At 36.1% G+C, this 19,628-nt stretch overlaps 1 protein-coding gene across 1 annotated transcript in view; it reads right to left on the bottom strand.

Annotated features, from left to right (window-relative positions):
- Positions 1-2,370: 2,370 nt before the first annotated feature.
- The window catches only part of nek11 (NIMA-related kinase 11), a 55,102-nt gene continuing 37,844 nt past the window's right edge, over positions 2,371-19,628 (bottom strand). The window contains exons 14-16 of the mRNA XM_039650929.2: positions 18,482-18,542; positions 13,837-13,933; positions 2,371-3,069 (exon numbers count right to left, since the gene is read on the bottom strand). Of these exons, the coding sequence (XP_039506863.2) occupies positions 2,865-3,069; positions 13,837-13,933; positions 18,482-18,542 (363 nt within the window). The 3' untranslated portion in view covers positions 2,371-2,864. The remainder of the gene's footprint in view (positions 3,070-13,836; positions 13,934-18,481; positions 18,543-19,628) is intronic.

Here is a 19,628-nt window from a genome sequence, read left to right as displayed (position 1 = left end):
AATAATTATCAAATAAATTCTAGGCCATACTGGTAAACTTGCAGAGGTCTGATCATGGCCAGAAGGGCCAAGGGCAACATGATACAAAAAGGTGGTTATTATCTCTGTGTCTAATTATGTCTTGCTCTTTGCTAAACTTAACACTCACAGAATTCGAAATGCCGTTTGGTTTGCGTTTGAGACCTCCTTAAGTGATCACTGTAATTCTGAGGTCAATACAGCACTCTGTGCAAACACAGGGGTGTTGACAGAGTTGCAACAATTATAGATCTCAACACCCAATGGTGTTTCTCATGAATATTCTTGTATAGGGAGGGATATGGTATGTGTTGGGGAAGCAACTTTATATCTCACCAAGCTACATGCTACATGTAATTTACAGTAGTTCAACTGCAGTCAAGCTACACTAGGGCGATATCTTTTTATATATTTGGTTAGGGTTTAGTTTCAACCCTAATCAAACACACCTGAACAAGCTCATCAAGTTACTGTATTCAGTACTACTCTGAGTACTCTGGGTTTGGGCAGAAATTCCAAGCTTGGAGGCCTCCACCCAGACAGCGCGCCAAGCACACATAACCTTAACGATAATAATTATATGTAGATGTGAACTCATGAAATTTGTCATTGTCCGAAACAATATTCTGCCACTTCCCGTTCAAGACTTTTCAGGGGAACGTGATAAGATGTCTGAACGGACTGTGATTAGGTGTCTGATAATCCAGTCAAAGTAAAGTTAATATTAATATTTAAAAAAAATATTATTACAAAACAATGGATTTTTCGCTATCGTAAATCTCTGAACCTTTGAGCAGTGAGGTGTTTGAAAGCTTTGTTTTTTTTTGACATGTGGAAAAGCGTGCACAGTAGGAGGATGTGGCGTATGCGGTTAATACTTGACAGAAAAACTGAAACGTCATTTAAAATGTGAAAATAAGAGTTAACGAGCACAGCACGACTGCAAGAACACAGCAAACAGCTATGAGCATGTGCTAAAATGCTGATAAAATGAGGGAATCACTTTCTTTTACTCTTTCACCTCACACACAAACCTTGAACTTTCATTGCAACAGTGTGATAACGACCATTACTAGTAATCCATCACTATAACAAACAGCTGTTTCCAGGAACACATACATTATCAGATTAAATTAGTGATGGGATTGTAAAGAACACCTTCTTCCGAGTGATACATTGTGTGCAGTTCAATTGGCAAGATTATTAAAGCCATCTTTCGAGTTTGGACTATCTTTAAAGGGGGAAAAACAACAAAATTCTTACATTCATCTCATAGAAAAGTCGATAGTTTGTAATGAATGTCTTGGTTCGCTTCAGCGATCACAACAGAACAACAGAGAAGGCTGACTGGAGCGGTATCTCAGCTACACTCCCTGTGTCTCAGTGTTTTCTGCTATTGATCTTATACTATTGCGCTTTAGTCAGCTTGCTAACTTCTGAGCTGTGAGAAATCAGCCAATTTTTGGTGAACAGGCACTACAAAACAGGTCGATTAATAACCGTAATCATAAAACACCAGAGGTTTATAGAAGATAGTGAAAATGTAATATATCAGTGCACTGCAGTTCTTCAAAAGAAGTAAAAGAATGAAATAGTGACAGTTAGACCCATCATAAGTTGAATCATATGAAGTAGCAAATAAAAAAACAAAACATCCACGTATATTTAGTCTGAACACAATAAAGAAATAGCTTTATTTTTTGTACAGAATATCCATAGTACAGCATGCGCTCCAAAAACATTATTTAACTTTAAGTAACATGTAAACCTTTTTTACACTCATCTATCTATCTATCTATCTATCTATCTATCTATCTATCTATCTATCTATCTATCTATCTATCTATCTATCTATCTATCTATCTATCTATCTATCTATCTATCTATCTATCCATCCATCCATCCATCCATCCATCCATCCATCCATCCATCCATCCATCCATCCATCCATCCATCCAACCAACCAATCCATCCATCCAACCATCCAACCATCCATCCATCCATCCAACCAAACAACCAACCAACTATCCAACCAACCAACCAACCAACCAACCAACCAACCACCCAACCAACCAACCAATCAACCATCCATCCATCCATCCAACCAACCAATCCATCCAACCAACCAACCAACCAACCATCCATACATCCATCCATCCATCCAACCAAACAACCAACCAACCAACTATCCAACCAACCAACTATCCAACCAACCAACCAACCAAACACCCAACCAACCAACCAATCAACCATCCATCCATCCAACCAACCAATCCATCCAACCAACCAACCAACCACCCAACCATCCATCCATCCATCCATCCATCCAACCAAACAACCGTCCAACCAAACAACCAACCAACCAACCATCCAACCAACCAACCATCCAACCAACCATCCATGCATCACTTGAATTCTTTTGTGATAAATCTTCAAACAAAGTACAGTATAAAGTATATATTCCAAACCAGTATTTAACTTTAAATAAGTTGTTTAAGTAACTTCATATCAATATGAAGTGTATAAAGCTAAGGACCTAATAAGCTCTTTACAAAAAGAAATGAACTCATCCCACCTCACAAATATCACAAACTGTGTGCAATCAGAACTGAATTGATGTAACAATTCAGTAAAATTCCTCATCCATTCTAATTCTGCCATTTCGATTTCTAACTCAATTCTCAAATTCTAAATTTTGCACGACCATAGCAAAGTATTTCACTGTATTTGTTGTAGATTGTGGAGCTCTCACAATATGAAGCTTCATCACAGGCAGATCTTAAAAGTACATAAACTGATCTATATGGATCTTGACAGGTAACATCTGTGAGTGTGTGTCTGCTTCGTTATCTTACAGAGTTTTCCTGTGCAGCCAAGAGAAGCTCCTCATAATAAAGAAGTTGATCTACTTCAAAGCAATCACTGGGCTTCTCCACCAGCTGGACCAGAGCCTGTCTGATGCTCTCCTCGCTCTCCTGCTTCTGTCTGGCCTGCTTCAGGTAATCATAAACCTTCAGGAACACCTCCTCTCCAAGCCTCAGACACACCGACCTAAAACACCAAATTAAAATTACAATTAGAATGAATGTTAAAATAATCCAGGTCACATTTATGAAGTCTCAAAAGTCAAATGCAAATACATTTTTTCAAAACAGCTCTCTGGATTTCTTGTTCTACATCTATCCTACAGCATTTAGTCTCCCAAGTCTTTGGGAAAACAGCGGATGCATCCAAGCGGGTCCTTTTGTAAAAACAACCCTTGACAGGTGTTTGGTAGTGAGCTGGCACCATGAATCACTTCCTTGTCTCAATGTCAGTGTGATCTCTATCGGCACCTCTGGACCCCTCAGCTAGAGCAGAACTACCCCTCACACACACACACACACACACACAATACATCACAATATATGAAATATGTCAACAGCTGGCAGACCAAAAATAGAACGTCTTTCCTTTTCCTTTAAGCGAAGTTAAAAATAAGTAATGCCTTTATGAATATGTCCATTTAGCATGAGAGTGAGATGTGTGAATGATTTATGAGTTGATGTAACTGCTGAGCAGTTTTGGTAAGGATGGAAATGTCCATTTATTTCTCAAAAAATATAGTCTAGACTAGATCTAAGAGACAGGAGGGTAGTAATGGTCTCAGAGAATGAGCTTAACAGTAAAGGACAGATAACAAAAGAAAATGTAATTAATTCCATCTACAGTAGGTAATATCAGGAATTGCCAATTCTTATGAGGGATAGAGCCACAGAAATCAGATTTTCATCTGGTCTAAGGAACTAAATTAATTTGCACTTTCCAAGACAGGACGCTTCATTCTTCAGGATAATGTAACATTTGTGACTCAAAGTGTGAAAAGCTTGGAGTAAATGATTGATCGCTGGCTGCAGGAGCTTAGAGGTTTATCATCTGAGAGGGTTCAACCTTACAAGGTTTGGGATAGTTTCACTCAGTCCCCAAAAGCCAAAGTAATGTCATCAGGTAGAGGATTTAAAAAAATAAGGAATGAAAGAGACAGCTAGAAGAGATGAACGATACCCCCTAAAACCCCAATGAAAAGAAACACAAGGGGTCCAGAAGAAGTAGTGTCTTTCTAGTTGTGGCAGTCCATCTGTAGCAGTACATTTACATGACGTACTAAAAACTGGGTCCCAATTTAAATTAAGTGGCTTTATAGGCTATTAAATTATAGGCTATAATAAATACAGTGGGGTTCAACAGTCTTAAACCAAATCGGAAACATGGGATTTACCATTCAAGGAAAAATACATTCTTTATGAAAACAAGTCAACTCAAACTGGATAATGCTCATGGTACTTTTCAAATAAGAAACTCCTCATACCCACGAGAAGAAAAATGCACCCTCAATTCAATATTTTTATCTGTATCACAACATACACACATTTCCTATTAGAGATACAAATATTTTCCCGGAAAAGACACCCCCTGTAGATTGAAATACATTTTGAGAGCATATTTCTTTTTACCAAAGTTTTGTTTTTGCCACAACTTTGATGCCAAGGGCATTTTAAAAAAGGAAGTACAGGCTTCCGCATGAGTGATATTATAAATACAAGAAGACTTCAAAACACACAGAAGCAAAACAGGACAAAGAAGGGCATCATTAAAGAAATTAACTACTTTGAATGTGAGGCAGCATTTTAATTGATTATTCATGAATGACTGTAAAGGGGAATGATGATTGAATATTAAAGAGGCAGGGTGAATACTGTCTGATATGAGATCAGGGGTGACAGATGAGATTATAGGAGAAGAACTGAATAGAGCCGGTAGGTGGAGGTACGGGTTAAATGAAAGGTGGGGGTGTTGAAAGGCACTGAAAGCATAAGTGGAAAATGACCAAAATGACGTTTGTGAGTCATTCTATGCAATGAATCCATTTTTACATTTATTAGCTCATTTCTGCATATCACTGCGTTCAATATGCTACTTTGATACAAGGTGCAGTTATTCAGGTACGGTCCGATATATATTCAAGCAAAATCGAAACCTTTCCTTTCTAAATCAGGCCAAAGTGTAGTTCCTTTCGAATTCGTTTTGGGACTCAAAACAGCTTGCCAAAGTGAACTTTCTGGAAAAGTTTGCACCAGATGGTAAATATCTTCGAACATTGGTCCATTGTGATTACGTATAGGTAAGTGTGCGTTGAGGCTCCGCCTTCTTTGACGTGGAAATCTTCTCCGATTCATTCCTTCTGTTCAGTCCGTCGAGGTCAGACATTCGCAAGTAAAAACATGAATACACGGAGTTACTTTAGACCAATTTCCAACCTTCTTATTCTATCTAAAGTATTAGAAAAGGTGGGCACCACATAATTACAGTCTCCTTTGGATAAAAACAATCTGCACAAACGATTTCAGTCTGATTTTCATTCTAGAGGCTGCATCTCTGAGAGTAGTGAATGACCTCCTTCTTGCCTCTGATTCTGATGCCCTCAGCCTCTTGGTCCTCTTGGATCTGAGTGCAGCTTTTGATAGTGTTTGGTATTCAGTACACCTATCTCATCTAACTGTTATCGGTATCACTGGAACTGTCTTTTAGTGGCTAACTTTAAATCTCTTGGATACGCAACAATTTTTGTAGTACTACAGTTTTTCTCAGACGCTTTGGTAAATTTCTCAAATCATTCTCGACATTTGCAAAACAATAAGTGCAAACTCGTACAAATAGCAAAACAACATGGATTTCCTGCAAAAGCCAGTCTCTTGCTCAAAATCCTAAGTTCATCTCTCAAAAGTAAATACAGTATCTGTGTTAATTAACAAGTCAGTGTCATCAGAATGACAAGTCCTTGTGTCATTGTGTATGGATAAGAGTCACATTGCTTTATTATGTTGTCAATATAACAGTGTACTCTGGTGTTCTGATGTATATGGATAAAGTGATGACAATTATTGTAAATTGTAGGTTACACACCAGATTATAGTGTATGTGGGAGTTTGATTGCAAGAAACAAGATTCACATTTACGCTTTTAGTGTTTGTACTGTGATTTGCTGACAGACCATGTCATTGCAATACAGAAAGGAAAAGACAGCACTGTAAAGAAAAAAAACACAAAAGTAGAAATGTGAACAGGACAGGACAGAATTAGAAAAAAAAAGTCTAATGGAAATGTATAGAAATATGCTTGACTATGACAACTTTTTTGCATGTAAAGACTTATGCTATGAACTGAAATGTGGGGGGGGGTGTGAGACTATCCAATAGAGACCCATTGTTATACATTTTGATCAACATGACAATCAATTGATAATGTAGGAAACAGCAGAGAATTGTACATAATCATTTGCATGGATGTAGCAAAGCATTTGCAACTTGTTCAAATAAATGAGAAACTGCTTTTTAGATGTGCAAAAGTGACACAATGATGTGAAGATTGAAGGTAGTTTTGAGAATTTTTATTTAATTAGATCTGAGAAATGTATCAAAGCGACTGAGAAAAACTGTAATAATCTCGCTCTGTCACCATGTCCTAACTACATGCAACGCGACGACACGCGATGAACGGTATCTTTTCCATGTAAATCAGAATTTTTGTCCTAACCCTGGCGCGACGGCGACAGGCGACGATTCTATTTAAGAAAGTTTCTATTTTTCTGTGACGTCGCAGCTGGAACAACAGACACAAAGTCTGGCAATGATAATCTCAGGTGCTGTTTATGTGCTTTGTAGCTGGAAAAGCAACAATGGATAATTCAACGATCTTGAAATTAAACAAATGGAAACAAGAACGTTCAAACTGTGAACAAACAAGTGTATACTATGTATTTTTAATAATGTTTAAACGGTGTAGGCCTAATATTTGTGTATTTGATTGTGCATTTTCTTGCGAGCGCCGTCAAGATTCCACCCACACGCTGTTCGGTTTTGATTGATTTTGACGCATCTCGCAGTCGGGTCGTGTCTAGTGTGGACAGACAAATTATTTGTTGCTGGAATCGCTGGAATCAAGTCTGGTTAGGACACGGTGTGTTACTGTTTCCCGTGGTGTACCTCCAGGTTTCGTTCTTGGTCCATTTCTATTTCATATTCTTCCTCTTGTTCAGATCATCCAGCATTTTGGTCTTAATTTCCATAATTACCCTGATGATACAAAAATCTATCTTACCTTTCAGCCCCATACTCCTTTTCCTCCCCCTTCTATCTGTCTACAAGATCTCAAAGTATGGCCATCCAGCCTTCCCAGACGACTGGAAGCCTTTAGGGAGGAACATCTTCCAATTAATGTCAATAGTGCAGATTCCGTGTGGGGCTGGTTATGGCATAAAACATCTGTGCACTAATTTCCTGAGTCAGACTTGTAAAAAGACAAAAATCTAGGCCCAAGAGCCTTATAAAGGATCATTTCAGTAATTACAGAGAGAAAGTGACATGAAGTGAGAGAAATACTGAACAAATTAGCATATGAATAGTAGATTTAACAATGATGAACTGATAGGGTGTGGATTATTTCATCGCTCCAATTAGAATATTGATTGGATTTCCAGGACCATTACACAAAATGGGTGCAATTTCTGTCTCTCATGTATATATACATATATATACACATATATCTACACATGTATATATACATTTAAGGAAACTGATACTTTCTTCCATTGACCAAAGGTCTTGCCATCCTATTGCGTTGTTCCACACACTCTCATCTCTCATCACTCTCATCGTTGTTCCATTCAATCTCATCCACTCTCCCTGCTTGGCCTGGGAAATGGCCTTTATAAATCTCATCCTATCCTCCTGCTTTCGCACCTCGAAAACTATGCTTTTTAAATCATATCATAGAACAATCCGCAACTTTGGCCTTGCCAAACTAAACTATTACAACCAACCGTGCTGTGTTCCAGCATAGGAAAAAATGTTGTCCCTACTTCTCATTAGTTCAGTTATTGCCATCTTAACATGATATAGAACAGGTCACCAGAGAATGTCAACTGTCTATGGGAAAAGTTATTCCTCGAGGCTGACACCAGTCATACCTCCAGTCATTTCATACAGGTGTCAAGCCTGATGAGCAGCAGACAGCTGCTGATGCCGAGGAATGGCAGGGATTCAGTGAACGCAATCCTCCAGCCTGCTCAATCCTCTGCAGTAATGGGGACGGGATATGAGCATGTGCGGTCTGGGATTAAATCGACTGTGCCCCTCCCCTGCCCACTTCAGCGTGAGGTAATTGCTGTCTCCTTCTCTCCACGCTCCCTTGGAGTTTCACTGTGACTCCGGAAATTTTGAGCACTCCAGCATGGTGAAATGGAGAGAGCAAATTATTTTACTTTATGAACCGCATGGAATATGCGTATGAGTTCATTTTAAGTGATTTTAAAGTGGCCAGTCATGAGGAGGTTACATCATTGTCAAACACTGTCTTAATTAAAAGTGTTTTAAAATGTCATTTATTACTGTGATGGCAAAGCTGAATTTTAAGCATCCAGTCTCCAGTGTCACATGATCCTTCAGAAATCATTAAAGTATCCTGATTTGGTCTGTCCGTCAGTCCAACCCAAACCGATTTTAGGAGTTGCCCAATTCGTATGAATTCATGACCCACCACTGACCCCAGTCATGAGATAGCATTGGTCTGCCTGTCTGTCTATCTATAAATAAAAATGTATTTATGTAAAAATAAGGATTTGGAACAACAGAGCAAATTATAGCAAAAAATAAAACATTTTGGTAGGCTCTACAACAATCTATGCTGACTTATCCTTAAATGAACTGTCAAATAGTTAAAGAAGTGAAATATATATATATATATATATATATGAAGAGTTCAGATGCAAAAACCTCTAAATGCCATTTGAAATTTTCTTCTAAAATGACCATTTTTATCAAGCTTGTATTTTTAAGTTCAGTAATTTCATGACAATTAATAGGTAATCTTCATTGCCATTTAAGTTAAATTACTGAACTTAAATATACAAGCTTGATAAAAATGATCATTTTAGAAGAAAATTTCTAATGGCATTTAGAGGCTTTTGCATCTGAACTCTTCTCATATATATATATATATATATATATATATATATATATATATATATATACAGTAGTATATATACGGTATATATGGATTTATATATGCTGGAGGACAACCCAGCATTTTTTAGAGTATACATTTTCCACAAAAAAAAAACCTGGTTTAGTGGGTGATCCAAAACTCAAAAAAGCAATAAAGTGCGTATGTACTTCAAAACTGTTGCACCTACCAACAATTGTGCTGTGATGTAACTAAATCAAGAGGCATAATAAGCCCGTCCTTTTTTGTGTGAAGGACAAAGCAAAATATGTCAGTCATAAGATTCAAGACATGGTAAAAGAAGAATCAATCAGACCCCTTTGTTATTATGACTCACGACTTTGTCAAGAATTAAGACAAGAATAAAGACAATTACAATTGAGAGGCCTTTGAGATCCCAAGGACCGGCCCTCTTCAACGCTGTTGTCTCATAAGTCAATTTCAGACATTGCTTTCATAAGAGAGGCGTTCCTTTCCAAGTCGACAAACTCGCTGCGAACTCGCATGCACACACATGCCCACTCATAGTCCATTTCCAGCTGATTAGTGGTGGTAATCAAGGCTGAGCTGCAATCAGCCCCCACTCCCAGCATGATAAACACAACCCTCCACCCGCCCATACACTCTCAGCCAAACCACATGCTCTTTCTTCCACAATCACCACTCTCCATCCTTCCATAGAGAGCTTCCCAAACCCTGGGCAAAAGCATAATGTCTTACATGCATCTACAGCTTTGGGCTGTTCCGTCAGCTTAGTCGTTTTTCAGCCGGCACCGGTTCTCCCTTACTCTGATGAAAGAGAACCTACATCTCTGTGAATGTATGCTGCTTGCTGCTACTGCTTTGATCAGCTGTTTCGGAGAGGCGTAATAAGCTGCAATCAACAAAAAAGGTCCCACTAAGGATCAACAGAAGACGCAATACAGTACGTGAACAAGGTTTAGTGAACTAACGTGTCACGCAGAGATGAGCGAGGTGAAGGATGAGTAGTGTTATCAGTTATCGTCATCAAACGATCACATCAAACAACATCTACTGGAGAAGATGCTTTTGTTTTTGAGTGCTGTACTCAAGTTATTCCCCAAATGCACAGAGTTTATAATGTACTGAAAACAAAAGAGTTCTATCTGTCAGAAGGGCTGACTCAAGATTATTCAACCTTCTAAGAGCATGCTGGACTTCACATTGAGCTTAGGTTCAAAAGTGGCTTTTTATCAGAAATGGGTTTCCTTTAAACAAAATCAGTCAATACAGGCATGCGTCTGTAAGGGTATACAGTACAAGAGCCCAGAATAAGATTAAAAGCATCCAAGGTCAAGATTTTGACATGGAAATTTACAGAAATGAAATTAATCCTAAGCCTAATAGTTAGTCTAGTGATACAGGGGACCCAGTATTATGTATTAATATGTACCCAGTAGATATTGGGTGTACAAAATGTGGGTGATACATTTGCGGGAAACAAAAAATATATCAAATGTGTTCTTTAATGGGATTTAAGATTAAATGAAATATAAATATTAGATGAAAAATAAACTGTAAAGAAAATTAGAAATGTTGCCTTAGCAGCTAACTAAAATTAGTACTTAAAGTTAAGTAGAAAAAAAGCCCCATAACAAATAAAAATGACAAAAGCACATAACAAAATGACTAGAACTTAAACTAAAATAGAAAAAGGAAATGTAAAAAAAGTTTGTCCAATATGACATTCTGTAAAATTTACCTTTCATCATTCCTTAAATTATTAGTCTTAAGATTGTCTTTTAAAATAAGTAAAGCAACAGAACATAGGAAGTTTAACACTATTACCGTACAATTTATGCTTAAAAAAAAAAAAAAAAATGATATATATATATATATATATATATACACTGTATATATACTGTATATATATATATATATATATATATATATATATATATATACACTGTATGTATATATATATATATGAATTTAAATTCATCCTAGAGGTTTAAAAAGTGTATTTGAAGAATCACCCGCACTATTATTTCTCTGAAAGTACCTTCACTTGAAAAGTGACTGAACTGAAGAAACTTGCTAGCACATCAGTAACACCTGCATGTCCCTGAAAATGTATTCCCTCTGAATGAGAGAAATGCTGCACCTGGAAGAACAAGACTAGCGTCACCGCACAGCTGAAGAGAAGCTGTGTAGGGGAAGTGCAGCTGCTGTAAATTGGTACCTGTGCTCTCCTTCTCCCTCGTCCTCATCTTTACGCTCTTATGAGGCTTGCGGAGAGCGAGCTGACAGCCTCTAATTCCTGCGCTCACAGGAAGAGCGCTTCTGTTATTAATATCTTCAGCCCACACTCAGTAAGGGAGCCACTGTCAGGAGAGGTTCTGCAGTCATGCTAAAAGGAACAGTCTACCAAGCTGATACAGATACTGGAGTATAGTGAGGTGTGGAACAGAACAGCACAGCAGGGAATGGACAGAGTAGTCCGGTTTGTTTTGGGATGCAGAAGTACAATGTGCAATGGTACTCCGTGATATGGAATAGAAAAGTATGGTTTTGTATGGTACGTCAGGACAGGGTTTTTCAAACTGGGGTCCGGAACCATAAAATGTAAAAAAAAAAATAATAATAATAAAATAAATGTTAAAGTTAATGAATTTAATATGAGTTAATAAGTTTGAATTTATAGAATTTTCAATTTTGTTCTTTTGACAGCCATAGCAATCTTTTTCTTTTTTTTTTTTTTACATAAAATTCAGCTTTGCCATCACAAGAATAAATTACATTTTAAAATATATTAAAATGTAAAAAAAAAATTAAAAAAAAAAAATTTAGATAATACATTTCATATATGTTAATAAGTTTGAAGTTTATAGAATTTTCAATTTTGTTCTTTTGACAGCCATATCAATAGCGTCTATTTTCTCTGATAGTCGGTACAAAAAATAATTTTTTTTTTTAAAAAAAAGCAGTGTCTACTAAATAGAAGCTAAATATTTTCCAGATAATATTTTAGATGGTTAGATATTTTTATTTTTCATTGTTTAGTGTAATTCCATCTTTATAAAAGAAAATACAAAACCATTCAAAAGTTTGGGGTCGCTTTTGCTCACCAAGGTTATATTTATTTGATTTTTTTTTTAATTAAAAACAGTAATATTGTGAAAGATTATTGTAATAAAAATAACTGTTTTCTATTTTAATATATTTTAAAATGTAATTTATTCTTGTGATGGCAAAGCTGAAATTTCAGCAGTCTTCAGTGATCCTTCAAAAATCAATAGAAATAGCTATATCTGAAAGTAATCATTTCTTTAAAAAATAAATAACAATAATAATCTAACTGACCCCAAACTTTAGCAGGATAATTTGCAGCTCTAGTGGAGAGAATAAAGACAGTAAGAATAAGCTTTGTGGAGAAAAAGATATGAGAAAAGAAGCTGAAGAAAATGGAGAAGCATCTGTGCCCAAAACCCGAAAGACAGTAAATTATCTGTATGCATGCATCACAAATGACATTGCAAGCAGAAGCTCATATAGCTAAATACACCACAGGGTGGAGATAGCAAGATTATTGGCTTTCTAACACAGCAGGCGCATATATTGATATATACAACAGTGTACAGAAAGACCAATAAATATGCATTTTTTGTGCTTTCAGACATTTGTTCACATTAGGAAATGCTGTTCAGAGGCCCCTAAATTTAATTTTGAATTCATATAATGCTCATATAATGTTCATTCCATGCTCATATAATGCTAATCGAATCACATGTAGTACAGTGATATACAAAAAGGAAATTGGTACCAGAAGATTCCCTTGCAATCTAATGCAATTTTACGAAAAATGAAATAAAAGGAAATGACAAAGTCAAATTAACTGCTAAATTAACATTGCCAAAACAATAAAGAACCAACGCTACAGTTTTGATGGCCTTTTTTAAAATGCATTTTATTTATGGGTGATGCACTTTGATAGATCTATTCCACTATTTCTGATAAATCATTGGTGGAGTTCAGCACTTGGCTCATGCTGGTTTTTGCTCTGAGCCACAAATCTGCCTGGACCTGTAAAGATCACACTCAGGCTTTAGGGACAGGAGAATAGCAGGACGGGATTTAGGAGCTTCTGGAGCAAGAAAAGCAGATTCAAAAACAGAATGGCGTCAGACAATATGCTGACTGCAGTAGCAGGTGGATTATATTATATGTAAAGTTGTGGTCTTTAATGGGGCTCATAAAGCGAAGTGACTTTTCAAACCTGTATGACCAACTTTTTTTGCTCATACAATGGAAGTCAATGGTAACCAAAATTGGTTACCAACATTCTTCAAAATGTCTTTTTATATCATGCAAAAGAAAGTCGTACAGGTTTGAAATAACATGAGGGTGGGAAAATGATGGCAGAATTTTTACCTTTTAACTAATATGGAAATGAATTGATATGATATGATAGCCTACTCTTAATAAGAAACTAAAACTGCCAGGTGGTGATAAATGTCTAAATGAGTAAGTAATTGAGTCGTTCATTAAATGGCTGTTTCATTCAGTAATGAAATGGCTCTCTTCATTGAATCGTTGGTTCACCCAAATCGTCGAAATTGCGGATTTAGTCAGCTAAGTTTACATGGACACAATCGGAATGATGAAAAACAGCTTTATCAAGGATAGGTTGTCAATAAATTTCTGAGCATGCATGGTAAATGCTAATTTTAGTGAACAAAACTCATTGTGAGGTGCCTGGGGAATGAAAGAAACTTTTACAGGTGATGGTTGTGAACAAGTCAAGGATGAAACACTCACTGTCTCATCCGCTCTATTCTGCCCTCGGCCATGGAGGTATTAATGCTACTCATTCCCAGAAAACCCAGCTGAGGCTTCTCTTCCTCTGCTTCAGCTCCTGAAACACACACAATATACATGATCAGACAAACGTTTGGACTGACTTCAGTTGTCTGAATTATGTTTCTGGACCTACAGTTACTTTGAAATCAAAATGGACAATTTTTTTTAAATTTTTTTTACAAAATGTAGCAATGTTTATTATAAATATTTTATCTGTGTACATCATTGTTTAAAAAAATAAAATATCATATACTCTTGTAATCTTCCACTAATCTTCTTAACCTCCCCTCCTTCTTGAAACGACATTGGTTCTCTTCATGACATGTCTCAGCATAGGATGGGGTTAAATATCCTCCACAACCGACTGCAAATGGGCATTCAGATTTAGTTAACAATGTCCAACTTCATATTTTATGCCCAACATCTTTTCTCATTCCAGAAGCTGTTTTACTCATATTTCGTAATAGGGAAGAAAAGACTATTGCAACTTTTCTTTCATGGAACCCCTTTCCATTTAATTTTAAGAGCGCATGTCTCTAGGTTTCATCCCCTTCAAGATTATTATGCTGCTTGCTATTGCAAACTGATATTTGCTATCATATTATTTAAATTTATCATTATAATTATAAACACACTGGTTTGTAGTGCAAACAATGTTACCATTTACTTCAATGTTATTCTACTAATAGTAATGCGGCTAATAAAACAGAAGTCTATATAGCACATTCAGAGAAAATAGCTTACTTCTGTTGCAAAATAAGGTGGACTAAAAGTATAGTTTCAACTATTCAATTTCAACAATTATTTCAACTATTATGAACTTTATTTTCATAAAAGTATCCTGAAAAATGGTATGTGGTTTCCACAAAAATGTTAAGCAGCACAATTGTTTTCAACATTGATAATAATAAGAAATGTTTCTTGTTTCGCTAACATGCAAATCAGCATATTAGAATGATTTCTGAAGGATCATGTGTCACTGAAGACTGGAGTAATGATACTGAAACTTCAGCCATCACATGAATAAATCACCTTTTAAAATATATTAAAACAAGAAAACAACTTTTTAAATGTTATATTTCACAATATAACCGTTTTAACTTTACTTTTGATTAAATAAATGTAGCCTTGGTGAACATAACATTTTTTTTTTTTTTTGAATCTCACAATTATTAAAAATATTATCAATCCAATTTTTTTAACAGTAGCGTATGTACAGTGAAACCAAAAATTTTTCAGACACCTTTAACTAGTGGGTGCAGGACACTTCATTTTAAGCGAGGATAGCAAAATAAAAGTAAAATGTGACAGTATTATACCCAAAAATTCATCATTCAGTGGACTACCAGTAAAATGTATAATAATTTGGGACCAAAAATTATTCAGAAACTTTGACCTGACCATGTTTTGCTTAACTTTAATTGTTAATGCAATCTTTTTACATCTGAACAAAATTAAGCATTGGTTGGTAATTGGTTGACCTAAATTGGTATACCGGTAATTATATTGTCTATTATCTAAATCACAGCTAATCAACCTAATTCATTTTTTGAGACAGTCTAACAGAAGGATGGCCAAAAACAGTGAAATATTATTGATTTGAAAACTCTGTTCTTGTCATATTGTATTACCATTTTTTAAACTATAACGAATAAACTGTGATAATGTGAAAAATGTTGAAGGTGTCTGAATACATTTTAGTTTGACTATATATAAAAATGTAATGGGTCTGAAACTAAAGGAAGCTGCCTTATTGATTCAGTTTATCACAGAGATACATAACAGTCCTAAACTGTCTAAGACGCATGAAAACTGTAGAATATTAATATAATAAAAAAAAGAGAAAATCAAAAGCAGATCTACTTCAGAGCAATAAATGTGTTTATCTGAACATATTTTTCAGGTTTATTGTGAATTTTTATGAGCAAATCTAAATCTATAAAAAAAAAGTCAATTTTCACGGCAGAATATTATAGTTTACGACATACATGACATTATAGCTATTAGAGAATAGTAGGGGACAATGGGTACCAAGGGAAGATATTTTACACAAGTACATAAAGCAGAAGGGTTTGGTAAAGTTTTAGCTACACTATTATGTAGACCAGTGCTGTATGAAGTCAGAGATGTGAAAGTGGAGCTCAAACAGAAAGCTGCATTTCTGAGTTGTCAGCCACAGTGACATGAGCTTTACGGTTCAGCAAACCAAACCAGATTGTGTGTGAGTGTTTGAGAAGTCAGCAGGTGATGAGGGGACACAGAAGTCATGTGTCAAAGCACCTTGTGCATTGTGTTGTGTATGTCAACTGTGTGTTTGTGTGCATAAATGTCACTGTTGGTCTTTTGGCAAGCATAATCAAAATGAATAGCACTGTGTGCACCACTTTGTTACTATATTTGACCTGTCATTAAAAGTACACATAAATCCATCTTATGAAGTGCCATTTAGTCAGATGGTTCGACATGAATGCACCACCTGAAATCAAATCTACTGCTTCCCACTTTGAGTTTGAGCCACAAAAACTATTTTTCTATCCATTCTTTTTGGTATGGCTGAACAAATCTGAAACTCATTGTCTTGACAAGGTGCCTGGTGAAAGAAAGAAAGGACATAAGCTTAGAAAAGTGTTTCTTCTCTTACTGAGTCTAAAAGATCAACCCTGGGCTGGGCTGATATTACCCATCATGCATTGCCCTAACACCGCTATCATTTATGTAACTCTGCAGATAAGTTCAGAAGTGAGGATTGCTGAGTAGTATTTTTCAAAAAATATGGCCTGATATGAGCATTTAGAAATGTATCTAAAATACTTTGACATACAGACTATTGACAGGGTATATACAGTAATCCTTAAGCTAAATGTACTACTTTTTAATACCTTTTTCACTACCTTCAGAATTTTTTTTAAAACCATCACGAAACTGAATTGCAAGTGTTAACCAGCGACCTTTCTATTACACAGATTTTGACATTTATAACATATAAAAATGAATAGATTTAGAGCACGCATTCCATTTTTATGTTTAGTGGAATGCATTTGCGACCGAAGTGCATTAGCTCCCATCCAGTTGACATTGATGTTTTTTTACACACAAAACAATAGAAGGAATGCATTGACATCACTTTCCCGCCGGTACAACCCCCCTCAACCTAACTGAGTGGCAAAAGATCTGTTGCGTGACTGGATTTAACAGGGGAAAATATTAAACGAAAATGCGACTAAAACAATTTGATCAATTTAAACTAAATGTTGGACTCAATATAGTTGGACTCCTAACAACTTACTAAAGATCCAGTGATCCATGGATATTGACATGCAGCCGGCAATCATGTCGCCTGACATTTATGTTTGCCTGATTTCAATAAAAGGGAAATAAAAGCAATATATAGACCTAGATAGGCTAAAGCAAATTTGCCTGAACGCTTTATAAATACAATATAGGTAGGTCTAAATCTGGGTGATCACTTATATCAGGGTTATATAGCTTCTATATATCGTCATATCATCCAGCCACTGAATATGACGTCAGCATCAAACGTAGAGAGAGATGAAAGATCTTTGATTGTGCCCAGATAAGCTAAAGCCCATATTTATACCGACTAACGCAAACACAAAATAGGACACCTGATAGTCTGAAAAAAAATAATACCTAATTTTAAAAAAATAATACCTCTCAGACTACATTTAACACTTTTAATGGCCTTAAATTTGACAATTTTGATTTATCACTTTTTAATACTTTTTAAAACCCCGCGGACACCCTGATTGAGGAGTGAAGATATCAGAATGCATATCAACACACTCACAAACAAATGCAATAATTCAATACAAAATACTCATTCACAGTGCCCCAAAAAAGCATTTGTTCACTTAAGCCACACTTCGAAATGTATTAATGCCATTGTATTTGATAAAAGTGGCGTTTGTTTTAAAGAAATGCACACATCTCAAACCAAACAAGTTTGTTTGGTTTTAAATGACATAAAAATTGATGAAATAGTGCATTATGAAAAACAAAACAAAAAATGGATGTCAATGTGGTTCAGGATGTCAGTTTTTATAAAGCATCTGAAACCTAAGAAGATCAAATAAACCAGGAAAGAAACTGAGACTTGAACAGAAATACTCCAGTTCTTTCGATGAGGACATGCACAGAACTGATCGGATGTGGTCAGAGCCTGTAAATAGCCTTCACTGAATTACCTAATCAATGTCGCCATGGCTTTAAGTGGCAGACAAACAGGCTTCCTGACATTCTCACTCCAGAGTCATCAGGAACAAGAAAAAAAAAACTCAATATCACGCACTGAGAGGGGTGCATCTAGCAAATGGATCATTCACTCAATGTGCATGGAGTTAAATGAGCATGCTCGCATGTCTTTAGAAGAAGTGTCATTTTACAGGCCTGTGACCTTCAGTAGGCAGTTTTGTGTATGTTCACTGACCTCTCATGTAATTGGCCAGTCAGTATTGGAGAAATTTGCTATATATCTCATTTTGGTAATGGAGTGTATCTGCCAGTGTGGTTGTATTGTTTGGTAGTCATGCCTAACCAATACATTTTCTTGTGTGGAATGAACAGAAACATAAGCCGTACTCACCATTTGAGTCAACATCCAGAACATTCTCCATGTGTCTGATCATGGCCTCCAGGTCACTGTCCTGTGATACACAAGAACACACGTGAAGGGGTCAAATGTTCAGACTGTGATGTATGATGGATGCTTGAAACACAATGCCTACTTACAGAAACATTATAATATTAGTGGAAATAACATGGTTTCTTCTGTTGACTCCCTAATGACAGTCTAGCCACACAAGAGTCTTGAAATGCAGGTCTATAAACACCATTTGGGATTAACAGGCCTCCTATCTGTAATGATAGCATGACCTGGAGGGAGGAAGTGGCACCATGATGAAGACAACTTGAATGTTTTTACTCCCATGAGGCCTTCCGCTTGTTGATGAAAGTCTCAAGGAACATACAGACTGAGTCTGAAGAAGGACTAAAGTTCCATCAGCAACATAATTAGGTGTTTCTTCAGCAATGACAATTTTGCCTTAGTAGACTTTTAGAAAATAAAGTCCTATATTCACACCCTCACTATTTAAATAAAATATAGTGGAACATTTTCATCAAATTCTAATTTTACGATATTTTTGGAATAAATGGCTGATTCATATACCCCAAATACACAAAAATGTAATAATAATACCGGTAATAATATTATATAAATTATTATTCTTGTTATCTTGTTATTGTATATTTTAACATTTGATTGGAAATTATGCACATTTAATATAGAAGACTATACAAAAACAACTGTAAAAGTTCAAGGGGTTATGAACTGAGAAATCAAATTTTCTAGAATTTTTTTTTCGAGAAATCTAATATTATAAGAATATCCTGTAAGTTTCAGAACTGAAAACGTCTTTGTTAGTCCAATAAAAGCTTTTTTTCAAAGTGGGGAACTATGATGTCAAAGAGGATAAAACACCACCCCCCGTAGAAGAAGATCGACGCCTACTTCAACATGGCCGGTTTAGCCCCGCCCACCGATTCATGCATTACACGCATAGATAAATAACATAGGCCTACCTCATGATGACAAACCGGATCGAGCTACCGAGCAATACAAAATATTGTGCAGTGCCTGGTTGTGAAAGAAGACAGTTGCTGCATATGCTTCCTCTGGATTCCAATAGGACTGCATGGTTAAACTTTATTTTTAATGACGTTCCAGCTGA

This window comes from Pimephales promelas, chromosome 12 (genome assembly GCF_988280905.1).
Source record: "Pimephales promelas chromosome 12, fPimPro1.hap1.1, whole genome shotgun sequence".
Lineage (NCBI taxonomy): Eukaryota > Metazoa > Chordata > Actinopteri > Cypriniformes > Leuciscidae > Pimephales > Pimephales promelas.
This window is presented reverse-complemented; position numbering and strand designations above follow the sequence as displayed.